The sequence below is a fragment of the Boleophthalmus pectinirostris genome, unplaced genomic scaffold (assembly GCF_026225935.1).
Source record: "Boleophthalmus pectinirostris isolate CB_2022bp ecotype Guang Dong unplaced genomic scaffold, ASM2622593v1 HiC_scaffold_3, whole genome shotgun sequence".
Lineage (NCBI taxonomy): Eukaryota > Metazoa > Chordata > Actinopteri > Gobiiformes > Gobiidae > Boleophthalmus > Boleophthalmus pectinirostris.
The window spans coordinates 30,141,138-30,164,551 of record NW_026571299.1 but is presented as its reverse complement, the minus strand read 5'-3'; the positions used below and the strand labels follow the sequence as shown (position 1 = coordinate 30,164,551).

General features: G+C 37.7%; 2 protein-coding genes across 2 annotated transcripts in view; both read left to right on the top strand.

The window, feature by feature from the left end:
• Nucleotides 1-389: 389 nt before the first annotated feature.
• Nucleotides 390-7,126, top strand: LOC110168433 (protein shisa-5-like). Its single transcript, XM_020933873.2, has 4 exons — nt 390-549; nt 4,685-4,836; nt 5,505-5,651; nt 6,198-7,126. Exons 2-4 carry the CDS (start codon nt 4,698-4,700, stop codon nt 6,326-6,328), a joined length of 417 nt encoding a protein of 138 aa, XP_020789532.1. The 5' UTR covers nt 390-549; nt 4,685-4,697; the 3' UTR covers nt 6,329-7,126.
• Nucleotides 7,127-13,443: 6,317 nt separating this feature from the next.
• itga7 (integrin, alpha 7) overlaps nt 13,444-23,414 on the top strand; it is a 55,404-nt gene continuing 45,433 nt past the window's right edge. The window contains exon 1 of the mRNA XM_055160803.1: nt 13,444-13,829. Coding sequence (XP_055016778.1) covers nt 13,639-13,829 — 191 coding nt within the window. The 5' untranslated portion in view covers nt 13,444-13,638. The remainder of the gene's footprint in view (nt 13,830-23,414) is intronic.

Here is a 23,414-nt window from a genome sequence, read left to right as displayed (position 1 = left end):
CGAAACTATTAAATGCAATGCCTTATTTTAAATGAACCTTTAAGACTTTTATTTACATTGCCTACTTCACACATGGATCTCACGAACTAGCTAAGTTGGCTAAGCGAATTATTCTATTATCATATGCATTATATTGTTAATGCTAAAGTCAAATGCAGCTATTTTAGAAATTTTCTTTAAAGAAAAAAAAAGTGATATAACTTGCTAGTAATATTATTTAGCCTATCAGTTTTTTTTTTTTTGTTTTTTGTTTTTTAAATTAAAACACCAAAAACGCGCCGTACACTGTAATTGTAAGGCATGTACAGGGAGTGGAGATGAGAGGTGGAGGAGATCTACAGAAAACAATAGCCCGCATAAGATTGTGAAGATTAGTCTGAAAGAACCAGCTCTTCCATGGCGGGACGTGTCTGAACCAGCCCGGGGTGGAGCTTCGTCTGACTGTGAAGAGGGCTCGTTTTTACCGCAACAGAAGGGAAAGTAAAAGCAGCAGATTTACAGGAAGTCCCCCCGAACTTTAACGTGGTCTTGAGAATATCCGACGAACTGGTAAGTAGTTTAAACTATACAATGAGCCACAATAAGATTTGGTAAAGTTAAAGTAGACTTATGTAGGACTAGGTTAATATAAACGCTTTCAAATTGACAGACCGCTAAAAGGTAAACATGCGTATGTTTAGCTCTAAACGAATATGAAAAAGCCTTCCCGTACAATGTGTAATCTAATATTATAACGTTGTCTTGCTCTACAATGTGGTACCCAGCACACTGAGAGTTAATTTAGAGTAATGTGAAGTGTTTGCATATTACGCATGTATTACCGTCACAAGTGGGAGACCAGAGCTAGAACTGACGTAAATGGTCGACATCCTGCTTAGGTTCATGGTTTTCTTGGGTTTCTTATGTTTAGACGGCTGTAGATTTATATTCTTTAGCTTGATAATAATGATAAGTTACTTTACACGTGTTCATATATACATCATTCTATACTTGATGGTGGTATTACTATTGTAGCCACAGCTGCCCAGGGGTAGACTATGAAAGTGAGGCTGCTAATCTTTGCTGTCTTCCCTTGCTATGACACCACTCACTTAGAAATCGCATTCATTCTGGGATAGATGGGTGAAGTGTCTTGCCTAAGGACACAAAAACAGTTAGTGGTCCACAAGAGTGGTGCTAAGTCACTGCACTGTGACACCTGGTATTCCAGCTGTACTAATCAGGCCTACTTAAAGGTCGTGATCAACTAAGTCAGGGATGTCAAATTCATTTTGGTCCGGGGGCCGTATCCAACCTGCTTTGATCCCAAAGGGGCCAGATCAGAAAACTCATGGCATATAAAGCCCAAAAATAGCAAGTTCAAATATTTGTGCAGAGAAACCCAAAGCTATTACAGAAATCTTTTTAAATTGATGAAGTCATGAACTCTTTCTTTTAAAAAATATTATAATATTATGAACAACCTGAAACTTTAAGAAAAATGCAATTTCAACACAATGTTTTAACATGAACTTGTATGCAAACAGGAATAAGTCCGTTTTTCTTGGAAAATCCTGCACTCGGCGTCCACTTTTCTCATTTTTGACATTTTGCTGATGAGGGTGTCATGGTCAACAGTCAAAACGATCATCCTTTAAGAGCATTTGGAAAGAGACAAGTCTTCATTTGTGCTGCTCTGGTGGGAGGGGCCACGCACAGAGGCACTGGAGACGCTGCTATGCTAAGCGGCGCAGAAAATTACCAATATTTTAATAGAAAATATAATTAAAATATTTTAGTAGAAAATCAGCTGAGATCCACATTAAAGGTTTTGGAGGGCTGGATCCGGCCCCTGGGCCATATGTTTGACACCCCTGAACTAAGTAAAACAGGAAGTATAATAGTAGATATAGGCTTTAAAATGTAGCCTCTGCCCACATACAAAGTTTTTGGGTGTTTTTGCTTTAACCTTTTTAAACTATTCGGCTTGTAAGTTTGACATCACCACAACTTCCAACAAAACAATTGTTCAAACCATGGATCTATTAAAATAGCAATCAAAATTCAGAATGTCAGAACCAGTGAACATTTTCACCATCATGTCCTTTTTTTAGTGAGGTTCCAACTAGAGCATGGAAACAAATATTTAGAACTTATATTCAGGCTCGGGTCGGACTTGGGCATATCGGCCTGTTCCCCTGGTAAACATCAATATACCTCCAATTATGAAAGGTACTGATGTTTTCCCGTTAACACCGTGGGCCGTCCTCATCTCAGGTTATCATCATGAACTCATAAAATAGCAGCGTGTAGCCTCACTCACCGCACATCAGCCCGGAGAAGAAGCACTGAGTTCGGGTAACAGTGGTAAAGACACGGGCGCATTCACTGCCAGGTCATCTGTGCCCAGGGAACATAGGTATGCCAATCTTGATTCACTATGGAGCAACACGTTCGCACACTGGTACTTGCTCTGATTTTTGTATATTACATTCTCTGTATTGGCCATTGTTGGCAAAATAATTCGAAAATGAGTCATGGCTGGCCCCGAAAGGACGAGATCGTGGATACAAGCGGTCGAAATTAGTTTTCGCCGCAGGGTGGCTGGGCGCTCCCTTAGAGATAGGGTGAGGAGCTCAGTCACATAGGGGGAGCTCGAAGTAGAGCCGCTGATCCTCCATTTCGAGAGGAGCCAGCTGAGGTGGCTCGGGCATCCTGTTCTGGATGCCCCCTGGGCGCCTTCCTCGCGAGGTGTTCCGGGCATGTCCCACCGGAAGGAGGCCCCGGGGAAGACCAAATAGGGACTATGTCTCTCAGCTGGCCTGGGAACGCCTTGGGGTCCCCCCAGAGGAGCTGGAGAATGTGTCTGGGATAAAGGAAGTCTGGGAGTCCCTGCTTAGACTGCTGCCCCTGCGAACCGTCCCCGGATAAGCGGAAAAAAATTGATGGATGGATGGATGGAGTATCTGGAGAACAAGCTGTTATTGCACTGGAGAAGCCCAAGGCGTATAGTGCGTCATTTCAGGCAGAGGAGATGTGTATCCCCTCCCATGATGCAATTCGAATAGTTCGTTTGAAGCTACTGTCTATGGTTTGGACCCAAGTTTGCGTTCAAACCAGAGGGACAGCACTAGAGTTTGGCATTTGGTGCGGAATCAAGCTTTAGCTCTGCTTTAGAGACATGGCCCTCAAGTCACTCTCCACGCAGTGTATAGGAGGGGGGTTCATGCTTTCGGAGCCTGGTACCAAACGACCCACGGCCCAATACCAGTCCCCAGCCCAGGGGTTGAGGACCTAAGCGTTAGAGGCCACACAAACAGTGTCCTACGTGTGTCATTAGTAGGCCTATGAAACTAGTGTGATTTTAATTGTGTCGGGTATGGACATAAATATCTTAATGCTTGTCAGGCTCAGGTCGGATTTGAAATTTCGGCTCTTTTTGGAGAGCCCAGCTCCCAAATTGCTCCTCAGATTTTCTGCTTCTTAAATTAATTTATCACCAAAAATAATGAAAAACTGTGTGTAAATGAAAATGAATTATTATTGTGTAAAAACATACGTGACGTCATATGTTTTTCCTTTATATGGCTTTATTTTCCGAACACACTCAACCTTGAACCTACAAAATGAATTATAAAGTATAAAAAATGATTAAAAAAAAAATCTCAATTATACAAACGTGTCGTTTGTGTGCTCACCGCTGTGTGTGTGTAACCCCCTCTCTTTTCCGTTCTGCTCAGTGAACACGCATATGCCGCCACACATCTTGACCAATCACGTGCGGCTTTCACAATAAAAGCCCCGGTTGATCTACATGTAAAAATGCTGCTGTGTTGTGTACCCCGCTGTTTGAACAGATCTGAAACCAATAAAAATGGCGAGCCTGCTCACATCTGTCAAGTGGTCAGTTTAAGCTGCAGCGTCTCATCCATATTTATTTTGTCCTCCTCAAATAATGGCCCCAGTCCACAAAACCACTCTATTAATCCAGTTTGCGTAATTTTTTTAAAAGTAAAAAGGTGAAAGTAGTCCCCCACGTGTATCTGTTTACATCCACACAGTGCGCGGATTGAGGTGAAGCTGCAGATTAGCGATAGCGACTCTACTTCCTGTGGACTTTATCTCTAATCTTAAAAATCATGTATCTGAAGTTTTGCGCGATATTTCATAAATTATACTAACACAGTTTTGACTTGTATCTAAACTAGAAGTGCAGTGCTCTGATTAAGAGTCTCAAAGGTTTAACTGTAGACAGAAAACAGCTGAAGCGCTGATGTGTCCTAGTCCAACCAGAGCCCAAACATAAGTTCTAAATATTTGTCCGAAACCGTCCGAACCCATCGGGTTCCGACTGGTCACATCGGACTTCCGTCGGGTTTCCATGCTCTAGTTGGAACCTCACTAAAAAGGAGGTGATGGTGACAATGTTCACTGGTTCTGTCATTTTGAACTAATGTTTTGTTGGACCCGGAAGTCGTATGTGACGTCAGACTTACAAGTCCAATTGGTTTCTGATCTGTTCAAACCAGCGGGGTACACAACCCTACAGCATTTTTACATGTATATCAGTCGGGTCAAATTCCGCACGGCTGCGGCTTGGACCCGGAAATAGAATTATGATGTAACAACTTAGAAGCCCTATAATTACAAGGTTACCTTTTAATTTTTGACCCTAATACATGTTTTGTTAATTCTCATCTTGCAGTTGGAGTGGCTCAATGACCATGTCAGACTACGCTTTGATTGGTGCAGTTTGTGGCTCCATTTTCCAGATTGTTTTGTGTGTGGGAGTCATCAGCGGCTGTGTGTCTCTGTGCTGCTGGTGCCACAAGAGGTGTCGGAGACGTCGACCTCAAAGTAGGAAAGATGTCTTTGTCATTATTTATGGGACATTTTCAGGTTCTTGAATCCATATTTCAGTGATTGAGATGCAGTAATTAAATTCTACGCACATCATTACCATCAGTATTACTATCACTACAACGCACACTAGTAAACCAATTGCCACATTTTATGTTCATTTACTCTTTTGATTCCTGTAGGGAAATTATGACTCTGCATTTGATTCTATGCTTCTGGGATGTCATAGTGGTACGCTCCAGGTACCACCTTGGCTAGAGAAGTTTTGTGTTAATAGGGGAAATCCACCCTGACATGGGGAGAATATACAAACTCCACACAGAAAGCCCTCACACAGTCCTCTTGGACCATCTTGCTGTGAGGCAAGAGTGCTAGTCAGCTACTATGCTGCCATTTTAGTTAGTTAGTTTAGCTTTAAATGTATTTTTAATCTAATCTCTAATGTAGGGATGATTGATAATGCACTTGCCTGTAAATAACTCAGTAGTTGCACTTATTGTTAATGAAGATGTAAACCTCAACACCTAAAAGAGCAGATTTGAATTCTTATTTGGAAGATTACACACATTTAAAGTTTTTATTTGATGATAAGCGATATTCTCAATATTCAAATTATACATATCTAAAATGTATCTGTCATCTCTAATCTAATGTATGTTTTTCAGATGGGGTGAACGTTATATATGTCCCTGCTCCAGTGCCTCCTGAAGGATATCAGCTGTCTTTACCAAACTACTATTCTGCTCCTGTGTCACCTCCTAACATTGGCCCGCCATTACCCACTACACCACCACCATCGTACCAGGAAGCTAGTGAGTTCTCTATGGCCATTTCTTCTTCTTCTTTTCAGGTGTCACTTCTAAACAATCACTGTGATGTTGCACAGTGTAGTATCATTTATACATACAATTAAGTTAGAAGTACAGGTAAGAATTCTCCATATCATATAGAAAAGAAAATAATACTTAAGTACTGCTGTAGGCAAACAGTGTAAAATTATATACAAATTGTATTGTTTTAACTGCCAGTATTAATTAGATGAGTGAATAACATATAGTAAAGTTCAAGACACATATCCAGACATACTTTTTTGTCACTTATGGCATTACTCATAGTGGGAAGACTATCCATAAATTTAGCCAAATGGTGCTGCCTTAATAACATTAAAGTATGAGGCGCAAAAACTGCTCTCAGAAATACAGTTTCTTCAAAGGCATTACACTTACTTATGCACTCACTTGTACAAACTCATATGATTCTGTGAACACCCCTTCTGCCTGTATCCCTTTTATTTCGATATACTGTCTTGTATGATTGTGTTAATGCATCGTAATTGTGTTGTTATTTTTATCTTGCAGCTTCTCCTGGGCTTTATCCTTTGGACATTTCTCAAAGACCACCACTGTACCCCAACCCTCCTTCACTGGGCCAAAACTCACAACAGCCTCATAACCCTGAATATTGTCTTCCCAAATATGACCACAGATGAGCCAAGTTCACCTTTTAATGTACACTGCCTATACCACAGATTTTAATGCTATAATTCCACTATGTTTATGCCAAAGGGATGTACTACGAAGCTAGATCGTTGGCTAAGATGGGTTAAATCAATAGTCTTTATGCATATATTATTGATCAGTGTTGTAGTTTGAGTGTGTTAAGTTTTATATTCCATTGCCGGGATCACGCTATTCATTCTCTCGTGGCCTGAGAAAACCCCCACTTTGCTCAATCTACATTCACAATCAATTTACAGAGATCTATTTTGTTTGTTATCAGCAGCACTTATAATAATATTTTAAGATCAGCTGTTAAGCAGATGGCCCTTTCTTTCTTTGCATAAAACTGGTCACATGACACAGCACACACCCCTTTCCTTGTGAGTGCAGATTGAGCTCAAAACTGGCTTTACAGAATCAGTCTCTAACCGGCTTCATGAGACTCGTCATCTCTTAGCTGAGGTTGAAAAGCCTGCTCACTCTAGTTAAAGCCTGACTATGTCCAACGCTTCGTAGTAGACCCCTCTGTGTTTCTCAGAAATGTTAAGATTGGTTTTAGCCCATGTTTAAACCTTTATTTTTTAAGTTAAGGGGGTTTTATGAAGCCAACTTTACCAAAGTCCTTGAGAAACACTGGGTCACATTTAAACAAGTGCCATTTTAAGCACTACCACTAGATGTTGCTATTCTTCTATATATATTTTTTTACACTCAAAATGGTTTGTACTGGGTGTTATTGCTACTGTTGAATAAGTGTTAATAAAAATAAAACATTTTTGTGTTTGTAACATGTGGTCCTACTTTATACTTCTATTACAGCAAAATAATAGTTTTACACCTTTCTCACTTTTGTTAGGGTATGTCCCTAGACTTACCAAAATAGTCTGTAATTGTAATTTAATCATACAATCATTATTTCCTTTATGCATTTGGTTGTTGGTATCCAGTGATCCTCACAAACCTAAACAAGTTCATTGTGGGAAATGTCACTGCTCAGTAAAAATCTAAACTATTTGTCCTTCAGTTGTATCTTATGCTTTCCACTTTGAAGAAGATAAGTGTATAAAGTAGTTGAAACCCCTCAGTGTATTGTATTCCCCTAATATTTCATGCAATACATTTCTGTTTTTGTAGGGAAAATTCGATTCAATTTGACTCTTTATTATAAACGCTCATTTTCAGATTTAAGAATGGGTCATTTTTTTAAATTTCTCCTATTGATTACATTTCATTCGTTATTAGAAAATAAGTATATAATATCTAAAAGTTCAATTAACTTTTTTTTTATCTACTCATTTGCTCACTTATTTTTATTAATTTGTAAGACAATATCTAACTTTTTTCAATGTACTGTATCACTCACCTCTGCTTCTTTTTTTTTTTAATTCACAGATGTTTAACCATAGTCCTGACCATAAATATTTTAGCTGCCTACCAGTGTATTAGATTATATTGTTGACCTACAGTTGTCTGAAATCACGTTAGGGTCTGTGGAATTATAAGCATTCTGTTATTTCGAGAAAGTGGCCAACACTGACTAAAAGAACAAATGCTTAGAATAAAATTATTGACTTAATGCAAAGATCTGCGTCAGAGTATCTTGGAGTTTTAAGTCCATTTGCAAGATAGTTCCTTGACTTCCATGATTTTCACGAGTGATAACAACAAATGACAAAGTAAAAACAATGTATGAAGAAGTCATCCCAGACAGATACATTACAGAAACATATGTTGTTTTTGTACTGCTTATTTTTCAGTGCCACTGTCATAAATGTCTAATACTTTCCAAGCCCTTTAATAATATTGTAGCATCTTGTCATTTTCAATCACCCATACTTCCTCTCTCTCTTACCTTATGTCCTGTACCATGCTCCCATTTAATCCCATAATAACCAGGAGCACTCTCTCTTTAGTCCAATCCATTAATCAATACAGTATTAGTGCTGAGGCAGCGATCTGAGGCCGTGGAGGTGTACGCTGAAAGCAGATATGACCCTCTCCATATGAAGACTGCAGGTTTAAAATAGCCTGTATCCTTGAAACGTGGCTCAGGCTGCTAATGAGAGATCTCCCTTAAGGACCTCACTGTCATGGCTGCCGCCGCCGCTGAAAATCATTAAACCAAACGAAAAAATGAATAAATAAAAAATGTCCAGCTTTTATTTATTTTATTAGTGATGGCTTTGTACAAGGCATTCATGTATTGGCCTTGAGAGTGAAATGCAGGTAAGATGTATTCTAGCCACCTTGGATACCTTTCTTACATCTATTTTCTCCTCAAAATAAAATCCATAGCTACAGATTATATAGCAGGGCTCTCCAACCTGTAGCCCAGGAGCTACTGGTAGCTCTCCACCCCCTTCCAAGTAGCTCGCCAGTGCTGAATAATTAAAATTGTATTAATTAAATGCCTTTTACCATTGTACGTGTATCATATTGATGCCTAACTTTCTACACTAATGCATGAATAACAGTTTGTTTTATAGGCATCTAACTGTACCTCAACTAGAGTTTACCTTGGCTCTTATATATGCTCAGTTTCTTGTGACTGGTAAAACTAGTAGCTCTCTGTCATTTTTGTTTTATAAAAGTAGCTCACCGGAGGAAAAAGGTTGGAGACCCCTGCTATATAGTATTTCAAAGGTGCATTGTGTAATTTTTCTGGTGGAGAATCCATCAAATGCTCAATTCTTCACGGAGATGTTATTGCTTTGTCCGGAATGTTTCACAGAGATATTAAAACTTTCTATTCATGGAGACCGAACTAGACCAAGTTATAGGTCAGACCTGTGGAGAGGCAACCCCGCTCACTGTTTTTCTATGTATTTTTGTGCTATAAATCCACCAGTAATTTAATAAATGTAAGATAGGTCTGATTAATGTCATGCTGTGGAACATTCCAGGAAGAGCAATGGCATATCCATCGAAACAAGCAGGTGATGAACCCCGAACCAAAAAGTTACTCAATGCACCTTTAAATGCTTTGCGATGGCTTAATTTTGAAGTTGGCTGCTGTGCATGGATATTTATTTTGCTTGGCTTGTCAGACTTTCCGTTGTCTTGGCAAAGTTATAATCACACCACTCACCAAAATTTTATTATTTGACCAATCCAATATCACTTTGTACCTGTTTTTTCCCTCCTATTTTATTTATAGATGATGCACACTATATTCTAATTTTGCATATCTCCGAAACAGCAATTGTGGTGTTATAAATTTTCAAGATATCTTCCCACCCCTAATAATATTGTAGCTCAATTTATAAACTTGGCATGAGGTTAGCTTTCATATTTTCTTGTGAGGTTATAAGAAAACAGGCCTAACTTTGCAGCACATGCCATCCTTGTTTGTTTAGTTTTATTTTTAGACCTGCTGTTTCTGGGATTATAGATAAAGAGTTTTCCACTATCATTCATATCAGACAGTCACATTCATCTGGACATCTGCATTGCTTCATGTTGTACTTCAAAGAGTTCCATAGAGTTGCTTTTTCAGATGAGGAGTAATTGGTTCATGGTGTTTGCTAAATCAAGAAAATACATGTTTCTGATTGTAGAGTCTCAGTGTAAAAGTTGACAAGGATAAATAGTAATCCAATTTGAAGCCATATTTTGTTTTCTTGCCATTTTTGTAGCTTAAACAGTGCAATGCCACAGTGTTTCCTCTAGGAGCTGCACAAATGTGACTTTTATTAAGACAAACAGGTGTGAGTTTAGCAGAAATGGGGAAAACCGTCTGCCTGTGTATTGTAAATCTTAAAAAATGGAATTTAACTAGTGTAATGTTTCAGATTGTTTCAAAGCAATATGCAAGTTTTAGTAATGTCTTTTATTCATTCACTTACAGTGCTTTTACAAGGACAGACAAATACACACAACAATACACATGATATAAATGTGTGCAGATGTGTTCATAAGTTATTTTAAAGGTGCACTATGAAACTTTTTTTTCGGGGTTCTGTCACCTGCTTGCTTTCTATGGATATGTCATTGCTTTGCCTGGAATGTTCCACAGTATGACATTAAACAGATCTACCTTACATTTATCCAATTACAGTTTTATAGCTCAAAAATAACAAGCGCAGTCAGCGATAGCAACCTGGTCCCCCATGAGGCATCGGTGGGGGCAGTTCATCACCACAGAAGCAGTTTATGAGGAGGATTACATGATCGTTATATCCACAGTGCAATGTGTCTAGAGATTTTGACATCACTGCCATTGCTCTAACTCGATCCTAAGTTGAGTTATGACCAAAAACACATATTTGAACTTGGTTACCTTGACCTTCAAGTGACCTTGACCGGTTTCAACTTGTAACATCCAGTGTACCCCGGTTATGTGTGTGTCAACTTGTGTGATGATTGGGTGAATATTTTAGGCCGCAGATGGTTCAGAAATTGACGGAATGGCCTATCCATTATAATGGCGTGACCATTCAATTGATCCGTGTGACCTCAAATAACCTTGGATCGTCACCAAACGTTTTTTGCCGCATCAGGCACAGGGACTTGACGTACCCACGTAGCAAATTTGGTGACAATCCATCCATAAATGGTGGAATTATTGTGGGTGGACAGACACACACACACGCATAGACACACAGGGTGAATACAAAACCTGGTCAACCCTTCGGGGACCAGGTAATTAGAAAAACATCCACTCTGACCTGTAACTTGTTCTCTTTGGTCTCACTGAAGATAGAAACATTCCAAATGAAGCAATAACATTTGAGCATTTGATGGACCCTCCACCAGAAAAGTTACACACACACATGCACCTTTAAGATATCTATGGCAATAAAGTGTACCTATTAAGTACATTTGTGATGATTTTCTTTTATATCCCTTTAAGAGTCTGCATTAAGCAGCTCTTCACATGTCCAGTGCTGATCACATGAGAGGAATATAGTAGCTTTTTAGCCATTGAGACTGGTAGTTTCTGACACTAATCTTTTAATCCTTATATTGTAGTGTCAATTTTTTAATCCAAGATCTGCTTACAAAATTATAATCCGCTGCTATGATCTCAGTAATTATGTTTTATAGGAATAAATATTGTGTTGAGAATTTGGGTAAAATTTTGGAAGCTTAGACTAGTGTTTGCGCCCTCTGCTGGCAGCAGTAGGAGTAAAACGTACTGTTAAACTGTTTCTTTTGTTTGTTTTATAAAGTGCAAACAAATAAAACTAAAACTATCATCATATCATATCATTATTTGTTTGCTTGAGAGGAGTTGTTGGCACTCTGTTCTGACTTGAGTTGGCCTGCTGTATGTGTGGTTTATGGCTGTTAACAGTTGAGGTGGCAGCTGCCCCTGTTTTGCCAAATAAACCAGTTAAGTTGTCCGTTAAAGACTGTGAGAAACTTCACCTGTTCTTACACACTGGAGTTTTCTGTCCTGGACATTAAGAAGCTGCACTGACTTAAACTTGTGTTTTTTAAATGAAGAGATGTTTTTGTCAACAGGAAGTATAACATGGTGAAACCACAAAATCACAGAAATCACAAAATACAAACCAAAGACATCAAGAGAGAATACAATGAGACCCTAGATATGTCCTTGGGGTACAGACCTACTCCAGCAATGTATAATGTTGTGTTTAAATGAATAATAAATGAAAAGTAAATTAAAGTAGCCTGAGACAGAGACATGAACACTGAACACATTGTGGTATTTTGACAGTTCAAGATGATGATGATGATGATGAAGAGAAACCTCAGTGGTACAGCATAAATATAACAAGGACAGTAAGTACTTCAGAAGTCAAAACAACAAAATAGTTTGATAGTTTGTACTGTGTGAAAAACAAATCCGTGAAGGGCAAATACTTTCTTTGTCATTATATACTCCATAATTATTGTGACTTGCACTACACCCCTGTTGACCTGGCTGACAAAGGTTAATAAAAATAATAATTAGAAACGATTGAAGAAACAATAGGATGTACATGATACCAAAAGGTTAATTATACTGTAGATTACCATTTTTTATCCAGGGTTACATGTGTTTTTATCCACGTTTAGACCTAGTTTAGTCTTGGTTCATTTCTAAGGATTAATTTTTCTTTAGTCTTGTTTTAGTACATTCATTGCAAATGCATAACTGTGGTGTGAAGTTGATATCAGAATGCTTTTCTTTTTATCATTGTTCTTTCAGAGTCTCACTGTCCCATCTCCAGAGCCGCCAAAGGTCAGTAATAAAGTTTCATGGGTCACTGTGTGCGTTTGGATCCTTTGTCTCCAGGATTCATTCCAGATCACTGCCACATCCAGTCTACTGTCGCCGAGGAGGTAGGAAACATACTCACATTTTTTCTTTTTATCTCAAGAACATGAACCTGATCTAACCCACACATCAACACAGTCTTAAATAATCAGTGTAATGATTATTGTTGTAATGTTTCCCTTTCTAATAGCTACATAGTATAGTACAACAATGTCAGAATAAAAAAAGGAAATAGACCTATTGCTTCACTGTTGTTTTAGATTTTGTCAAAAAAAACAAACAAAACAAAAAAAAACATTGGCTTCAATATTAGAAAGACTACTATTATTTTTACTATAATTATGACATCTTATTGTGAAAAGACTGTGCATAAAATAGTATTAAAATAGAAAAGTAAAAGAAAAGGAATAAATATGTTTATTAAATGCAATTTTATCCAGGCAGGGATTCAAGTAGTTTGACTCTACATGGTGGAAAACAACATGAAAGCTCAAAAAACATAATTTTACTCAAGCTTCAATAAACGGTCAAATTCCCGGCGTGAATTTACACCAAGCTAACTATGCTTTTGTGCTGTTATTTTACAGAAGTTAGTATGGCGTCTCTTCCCTCTTTATCCCTTTCTAGTCTCTATTCAAAAAGCTCCGAAGTATCTTGACAACCTCGGCTGGTATTTTGGCATGCATCCCTTGAGTGTTGATGTCAGCTGAGATGGGACTGGCTCAGAGAGAGAGGGAGAGAGAGAAAGAAAGAGAGAAATAGAGAGAGAGGAGGGGGGTCTGTTGCTGCCGGGGTGGGGGGCGGAGCTGCCTATTCAAAGCACTTGTCCTATGTCTCCCTCTCTCTCTCCAGCTTTTAGACTAGAGGAGGAGGGGGTAGGTTGGAGCACATGCACATTGTACCACATTTCTCACAGTAAAGCTTTGCAGACTGACAGCAGCACACGGACCTAGCTACTGAAGCCCGCAACGAGGACAAATCTGGGACATCATTACGAGCTTTGGGATTTTTCATTTCTTTAAAACACTGGAGTGAACTTGCTCACTAAGGACCACATTGATTTAACCCCCTACTATGGCAGCCCAAATGGGACAACCTGTCTCATCTCCAAAGTGGACTATAATTTTCTTTTTGACACTGCTGAGTCAAGTGCAAAGCTTTAATTTGGATACAGACCACACACTGCATAAACTGGGAGACAGAGGGACATTTTTTGGGTTTTCTCTGGCCCTCCATCAGCAGGTCACTCCGGAGCCGCAGAGCTGGTGAGTGAGTGCATGACTGCGGCACTGGGACAGTCCCATGTGTCCTAACTTACACCTTGGGGTCATAGACTTGATTTCACTTTGCTGATGCTATTCTCAATGAAGGATGTAATCTGGATTATGCTGGTTTCAGCATAATATCAGTAAGAGCTATAAAATAATCATTGTGAGAATTTTAAAAGGGAAAAAACTGTAATTTACAGTCAGTAAGCCTCAAGTCAAAGTGCTTTTTAAGTGTTTATGTCAAGTTAACTTCACTTAATGACTTCAGAAAGTTTGATTTTATAAACTGGTCACACTCTGGTGAAAGGTGATAGATTTTACTTGACAACATAATTTAAAGTTAATGTAGATTTATGTAGATAGATTAAAGTTAATGCAGATTGATTTTGGCCATGATGTGAGTAATTATTATATGATTTAATATATGTGAAATGTTATACTTTTTTTTAACTTTTATGTTGTGACACCCTTATTCTCAACATGCTTTTCTGGTTAAAGTCATTCTTAAACATTCTTAAGCATTCTTAAACTATTTGTTGACCAGTATTGACCAGTATATCATTTTGGTACCCAATTTTACATTAACATTATTCATTATAACATAACATAAATATCTTACCCAGTGGAAGGTATAAGATCTTGCATCTGTTTTAGTTGGTTGATAGTGCCATGTCCAGACATGCTATATGCTCACATGAAATAGACATGAGAGATAACAAGATATATTGAAAAAGTGATAATATTGCTTTTTTTTAAAAGATGGAAAGCTAACATATCAAGTATATTGTTTATATTAAAAATAATAGGAGAGCATGAAAAGTGTGGTTACAATTAAAGAGAACAGAAAGCAGTATCTTCCATCAGGGTAAGTGATACTTCTGTATTTAATTTACTGTCCATTCACGTTTTGAGCAAGACTTGAACCTCAAACTTTACATTCACAGGTAAAATTTAGCACATTTCTCATAATATTATCATCACATCCCCAAACATATAGAAATATACATTTACATTACATATACTGTGGTACTGTATTTCATACAATTTATAGTATGTAATTTATTATCACAATTATAAAAAACAGAGCTTTCACCTTGGAAGGCAGAGCTCAATAACAACTACTTGCACCACATTCAGTTTGAGATAGTAGTAGATATCCCTGTCACAATACCAAATTTGATATGTGATATATATTGCTACAGACAAATATCACAATAAACAATAATACTAATTTATAAGACACAATAATCCTAAAACAGGCCCCAGTGAAGTCTATATTGAAGGTACACTATGTAACTTTTTGTTGGGGGGGAGCTCTATCTTACATTTATTTAATTACAGGTGGGTTTATAGCTCAAAAATACCTAGAAAAAACAGACATTCTGGCTGCGAGCGGGTTTGCCTCTATACTGATCTGAGCTGTAATTTGGAATGGTTTGGTCTCCATGAAGCTAGAAAGGCTTAATAACATTCCAGACCAAGCAATATCCACCCATCCATCAGAAAAGTTACACAATGCACCTTTAAGTCAACAACTATATATTGTAAAAACGTGGCCAACATTAAATAAATAGCTAGTTCTAGTATCTATATTATGTTATAGAGCAAAGTTATTTCTACCGTATATTAAAATAAGTTGATGTACAGTAGTAATTATCTTGACAGGCCTACCATTGGACAAAAACAGTAGCTATGTCTGGTCACTGTATGTTTGCCTAAGTGAATGTTTGACATCAGCTGTTGTGTGACTAGAATATACATTAGGCTGTCCCTGATCCTCCAAAGGGCATAAATAAGTGATGCCGCTGATGTGCTGCTTGTAAATACTCCCTGCAAATAGGAAGTGCCCTCGATTTACCTTCACTGCAGACTTTAATATTTATGAGGGGACAGAGGGAGATGCATCCAATGACGCTCTTATAATGACAAAGCAAATACTGGGCGCTTTATTAAAATGTACCAGCGAGAATGAGACACACCTTTTAGTCATATAGAGTTTTATAATTGTTTATTCTTAACATGATGTACTATGTAGGCTATTCTTGATCAATATCTTGTTTGAAAAATATAGTGTAAAATATTGAAGTGTGCAAAAAGCAAGTTGCATTTCTGAGTTTGCAATTCTCACTTGGTCTCCTGGTTTTCATAAATGATAGTACTTTAATTTAGAAGGGGATGGCATATACTGAACATTATTACTGAAATTGCTCAGTTAGTTCATTTGTTTGTCTCATAACTACGAGATTGGCAGCTCAATTTTCACTACTACAATGCTTGTTGAAACTGCAACTCCTTGAGCAACACACTTTACTCACCTTGATTTTTGGTGGTGGTTTGAATTCCGCTCTTGACATAAACCTCATTGTTAGAGCAGTCATGTTTCGTCGCAGTGTGATTCTAGCTCCCACAGATGTATACTGTCATGTCCTTGGGCAATACACTTAACCCTCTTCGCCCCCAGTGTCTGCATACACTGATGTATGAGTGTGCATGTGAATTGGTGACTGGTTCCTTGATCTAAAGTGCTTTGAGTGTCTTGAAGTTGGAAAAGCGCTGTAAAAAATGTGAACATTTGCCCATGTTAGTGTGATTGGTTGTGGTTGGAGGAGCCAAATGCGGAAAATGTTCTATCGATAAAGGTGACTTGTAAAATAAATTTGAGTGTCTATGGCTGTATGGATTGTATAGTTTTACAGTTAAATTACAAATGTCAACTGCTACAATGGTTGCTTCCCTGTTAATAGCAGCTAATACTTATTTTGACAAAATATGTAATTTGTTATGTTATTTATTTGATTTGTTTTTACAGTTTTAGCTGCTTATTTACAATGTGTCCATCACTGGCTCCATATTTAACCATTGGCTGCTCAGTTTACCCTCACCACCGCCCCCCTGACGCCTGCCTGCTCCGGCAGGATGACCTCAGTGTTAGAGGCACAGACTGTCACCCTCTAAAACCTGCCCCAGGACCCTGCATTCCTGGATCTACTCCCTCAAATATCTACACCCATTTAGTGAATCAAACAAGTGAGGTCTTTCCCTATGAAAAAATGCTTACGCTACTCTAGAGTCACCTGCCAAGGCCCAGTCAATAATCGGATGTGCTGATGTTAGCTAATGCTGGGAATGCATTTGGTGATTAATACTACGCTCAGTAAGACGTGATATCACTGTGGTGCAATCACTGCTGCAAATGATGACAAATCAGTCTGAATACTGACAGTGAAACATACAGAGTTAGTTTTGATTGTATACATGTTCACAGTATTCTGGGGTACAAATATTGTTTTTTATCAGCCATATTGTTAGGGTGGTTTGCAAGATATTGGAAAAGTAACACATGAAGAGTTTAATATATTGAAATATAGGCTGTTTTGATTCTAGTGATTGATTGTATAAAAATACTTCCTTTCTTCATAGGGACACATTGTTTTCTACATTTGACCCATCCTTCAGTGACAGTGGGGCATTTTGTCTGGAGCAGTGTATCCACAGTGTAGCACCTGTGGACCCTTCTCCAGATCTTGAGCTTGGTTCATGGTCAGAACAGGACATGGTCATGGACTTTCAGGATAGCCTAATGGTGATGGTTTGACGAATGCCCCACTTGGGATCAATGCCTTTATGTGTACAATGTTCAGTTGTATGAGTTGTATCTAATTTAATAATAATCCAAATAATCCAAAAAAGCAAGTTGGTTCTGTACAGGTTTATTTGGTAAAGGCTAATTGTTATACAAGTATTTATTAAACATTACAACAGTGCACATTAGTGGCTAATAATTGTTGGTGACATTTAGAAACTGGCAGATTGATAGTTGCTACAAATATAGTGCCCATATACTTACCAGTATTGTTTTTGTGTAGTTGTAATTATCAGTAAAAGTGGTTATCAAATTGGTTCAAGGTCAACTTGGCTTGAGTTTTATTCATGATTTCAGCATCTCAGTTAAATCTGCCAGAGTTAAATTCTTGGTTGCAAGAGGACACTATATGTTTGATGTGTTTTGATATCTGTTGATCTTTTGTTTAGCTATAGCGTGCATGATCCTGTGTTGAGAATCTATTGTCTGTGTACGTTCCAGCTTTTCTATCCTGTCTGACTAATGCGTTACAACTTCATTATACTATCTAAACAATAAGTGTACTAAGGAGTTCTATTCCCTAGACTGTCTAAAGTACTACTACTATCCGTACTGATTTGCCTGAAACGCTTGAAATTAGAATCTTATGACACATCTTTCCTTTGTACAGAGGAGGTATAGGTTTCTATCACCTGTGGCTAACCGTGATCCTGCATTGTCCGTATGTGGCGACTCATTCACTGGTGAAAATGATAGGTCCACTTTGATGATCTTTGAGATTACTCACTGCACCAAATAATATCATAAAAATGTCTATAAAAGCTGGCTTAGTCATCATCATGCCCTCACTTTGAGAGCAGTCCAGAAAATAACACAAAAGAGTAATTATTTGAGTTGAATATGATCTTTGTAATGAAGAGAAAAGACTGCATTTCTGAAAGAGGCACTTGTATAAAAATATTAATAGCACTTTTACGTAGCTTTATATAATTAAGATCACAGAATTAGAATACATTTGCGGTGTATGCTGGGAGAATACAGGAATATTATATAATATAGGAAAATAAGTCTGACCTATCTTCAGTGCCACAACTCATAAGGTACAGTGTACATGCTTTAGACCTGGTAGCTCTGTTTAAGTCCTGGAATAGGCCCCGTGGTGTGGTCCTGCTTTATAGTGTAATCAAACATAGCCTTTAATTTCACTGTCCCTGTGTCAGTCCTATGGGTTAGTAGAGTAAGAATCTGAGATGAAGTAAAGCACGGTAAAGTCTCTTGCCTCTTGTGTTCTCGCGCTCAGTGTTGTCATAAAGGGGGATCTGGTGCAGCCAGACGAGTAGATGACATGACAGGCTATTTGAGTCTGAGTTATGCGAGAGTGGGTTATTTATACGGCTGTGAGGAGGGCTTCCGCTAATAGTTCAACGCCTGGTGAAGACAGGAAGCCCCTTCGCTTAATCCCACCACCACTCACTCATAGGACCCTTTAAGACACTAAACACAAATCAAAATGCTGAAAACCGGAATAAAAATGGGGAACATCTGATTGAAACTTTGCATATGATGGCCCAAGTTGTGGATGTTTTGTGTTTTTTTTCTCTCAAGATGATTATCCATTCAAAATACAAAATGAGCCTCACAATTGGGCTGCCAGATCCTAGAACTAAAAACTGTTGGAAATAAACCTATAGTTCTCATATGAGGCATGGCCATACTGAGAATGAAAATTTTTCCAGTGTCCAATTTCCTATTATTTAGATGCTTGTTGTTTGGCTTTTTTGACTTTGAATCATGACCAAACTGATCTTAACATGTGAGTGACATATACAAGATTTTCACTTATTTAACTCTTTGAACCCATTGTAGAACGTATGGCCCCCATAAATTTTTAACATACATCAATGCACAGTGCATTGGCTGGTGACAGCATGAATGTCCTCCTGGGGCCCATACAGTGAAGTATCCCATATAGATGTCAATGGAAAATGTGCATATTTACAGCCCATATAGTTCTTTGTTGGAGATATTTCGGGTTTCTTTGAACATTTTCACCAAAAATTTCTTTTTTGAACGGATGCCCTCTCATGTATGTCACAAATCTTCCTGTATTGTTTCTCTGTCAGTTTGTAGGCCCTGAAAGGCCTGCATTGTGCAACCAACCTCCCTCCATCGGCTGTGATTTTGTGTAGATAAAAAGCAACAATGCATGGACATTTTCCCCTTTTCAAACAAGATAAAGTGGGTTTCTGTGTTTACTGTTATTTGTATTTATTCATAATTTGCTGTTTATGCTGTTGTAAATTGTGGACTTTCGTGTGCACAGGAAACCTTGGATGCTTACTGGTTTAACACTTTGAGACACTTTTTTAGAAATCACTAACAAGAATATTTTCAGAACGTGGAACTGTGCTGTGCAGAAGTGAAACTGAAAATTTGTTGCTGATTTACATATTTAACTTAATGCTGTAGATTTTTATAGCAGCTGTCAAGATACCAAACGTGCTTTAGATTGCATTATTCTTTATACGCTCCATCACAGCTGACCAAATGCAGAGACGTGCCTGATAATCTTTTCAGTGGCCTCTCTGACCCCTCTCAATCACACAATCACATTTACACATATACCAGATGAGAGAAGTGTGTTACCCAAAGACACAATGGCAATTTGAACCGACTGGCTAGAATAGGAATTTGAAGAACCTTCATTCACCTGTTAGGGTAAAGCCACCATTTATGTTATGTACTAAGCAATTCACTGTAGTAGAGTATAATTAATTCTTGCATATTGTATCTGGATTTCAGTGGGTTTCAACAACATGGCAGAGTAAATTTGCAACTTGGCATGTGATAGGGTTAGGATTGACTTGGCACATATGACTTGCATGCCTCATTAGGAAAGCAATTGATTATCAATAAGGTGGTATTTAAATGTTAACGGCCTGGTTTGTCAGCTAAATCTATACAGTCTAATGTATTAGAATTTAGTTTTAAATTGGAAAAAGCCACCTTAAATCACATGGGTTTTGGATTAATGCTTACAATTAACATTGATGACAACTGTTAAATGACAAATTTTTGTTTCTGTGCTTTTTGGACATTTTTTATTATAGTAGCATATAGTGTTAACATAATCTTAAAATAGCTAATTATTGTAGTAAATGTGATGAGTCCTGAATTTCTTCTGAACAGAACCAAAAATCTCTGTTAATAAACACTTATAAATTAATTACAACCAATAAATCCAATACCAGTTCTAATATACTCTTACAAATATCTCTGTAGTGAACATGTAGTACATGTTGAAGTAGTACATGATTTTCGGGGTCATGCTGCCCATTCTCGCTCGTCTCCATGGCAGAGACAGATTCTTAAACCCAACTTTGTGAAGCTGAACAAATCCTCTCACTGGACTAAAGCCTTGATTAACACACTCTTAAAAACAGCAGTGGAGCCAAAGAGGTGAGTTTTGGACGTCCTCCAAAAAGAGTCACAAAAGCACTGGACTGACAACTCTCAAAGGGGTTATCTGAGGACAACACTTATTTATGACAACTTAAGTGTTTTTCAGATAATATATTTGGTCCATAGATGGTGCTAGGAGTGTATAGGGGAACGAAAATTACTTGAAAGGATCACTCTTGGCTGTCAGTTTTTCATTCAAATTGCAGGAGCTTAAGTCTGGGTACATGGTAAGGAGCGGAATTCAAAAATATGTAAAAGATGATGAGAAATATGATGAGAAAGAGATATACAGTAGATATATATTTTTCAAATTAAAGATTCAGTTCCCAGAATCCATTTTAAAAAGTGCCGATAGCATTGAAATTTTAGAGAAATGAACTGCTAGAAATTACATGTTTCAGAGATTTTTACTTGAGATCCCTTGTTTTAAATTGTGCTTAGAACATTCATATCTTTATTTGAATAAAACTATCTCCATGTTTTCAAATTCTACTTATTCGTCCTTCAGAACACATTAGTGTAATTTCATAGGCCCCACCACAATAGTTATGATCTTAAAAACACAATGAAAAATGTCGGGAGCTGATTAGCATTTAAATAGAGATCTAAAATCCGCTTTTTGAACCTCCTCTTAAGACTCTGTACCCGACCGTCACCTCCTCTCTCCTTTCCACTCATTTAATTCAATTCATGATGCTTGTCGTGAACTGCTTTTTATTTCACAGTAACTCTCAAGGTCCAAGGGGTGATAGCCTTGTAACTGTGCGATAAAATGGAATCAAACATGTTTTTACAACCACTTTCCTAGATATCATTATGAAACTTACTTCCGAAAATGTGTGCCATGCAAAACAGGGTCTAAACTTGTAATAAAACAGTAGTACAACAAGATCTAAATTATAACTGCAAAGAAATACCCCTGGATTATAAAGTTTCAAGCCAGGGCAGTGTAAACTAGGTCTAGATTAAACAGAAGCTTGGAACTAAACCAGGACTGAACCACTGACAACATTGGATAAAACATTTATTTAAACCTGTTGTAATGTAAACCAGGGTTTAACTAGAACTCAACCAACAACAGTAGCTAAAGCAGGTCTATATAAGGACTAAGTTTTGTTTTAACCAGGACTAAACCAGGGCTAGACTGAATTTAAAGGACTGGACTGAACCGGGACTAAAGCTGGCATCACATTCCCCCCTGTTTAAGATTCCTCCATGCTTCTTTAGCTTGTGTAGTGTTGGACAATAGCTCGGTTGGAGATGGCGCTGGTGACCAAAAGCTCTCAGGAATATTACACTGAGCCATGTGGTCAGAGGAAGGCAGTGTGAATGTGCAGTGTCAGGGCTAAAACATGCAACTTAAAAGCAGAAAATCACTCAAACTGGCAACCTCAGTCCACTGCAGCTGATAACGCATTTGGCAAAGGAAGTCCTGCGTCACATCTTCTTGAAGTTTCTTGCTCATGAAAAAAAAAAGTACTGACTTTTTCATATTATCATCACAGTGTCTAACAGTGGTCTCCAGCCTTTTTCCTCTGGTGATCTACTTTTACAAAACGAAAATTCCAGAGAGCTATTTGTTTTAACGATCACAAGAAATGACTATATATAAAAGCCACGTGGCGCAGATGCCAAGAAAACATAAACCATTATCCATTTATTAGTGCACAAGCTTACGCTGCAAAAAAAACCTAAATCTAGTTAAGATGACTAAAATTAAGAAAGTTTTATCATGATTTAAGTAAATTTCACTTGACAATTAACATTATCTACCGATGGAACAAGACTTTTGGTACTTAAAATATGAAAACACATCTTACTACACTTAAAATAAGGAAAAAAAAAACTACTTTTTGCACTTAAAATAAGAAACAAAATAAATTTTGCTTGAATAGAGAAAAAAAAAACACTTATTCCATTGGTAGATAATTTTACTTGTCCAGTTGACTCTACTCAGATAAAGTAAAATGTTCTTAATTTAAGTCATTTTAATTTAGCTAGTATTAGATTTTGACATTTAATCAAACTTATTCAACACAATATGTATAATTCTGAAATCCCTTGGTGAGCTACAGTACTTGGAAGGGGGTGGAGAGCTACTGTTATCTCCTGAGCTACAGGCTGGAGACCCCTGGCGTATAATCTATATCCTATTGTGATGTGCACTCATGTATTCATTTAGCATATAGATTGTAAACCGGATGCCCTCCCTCTAAATGTGACCCTTAGCTGCATCAACAACTAATGTATTTTTATAGGAAATGCCTTTGAGATCATTGCTGAACACTGACAAAGCATTTTCCAGTTTGATTGTCAGTTGTTTCTTAGCATTGCCAGTAACTTGAACCGAGTCTAGCACACTCTAAATCAATCAACAGGAATAGAGTTGTCTCATTTTCACATTTGTGTTTGCAATGAAAACCATCAGACAGGTGGTTAAAGCTACTGATATAATTCTACTGATTGTCAGCGTAGCTCATAATTGTTTAACGAGGAAAATATAAAAAAAAAAAATTTTTTTTTTGAGATTTATACCA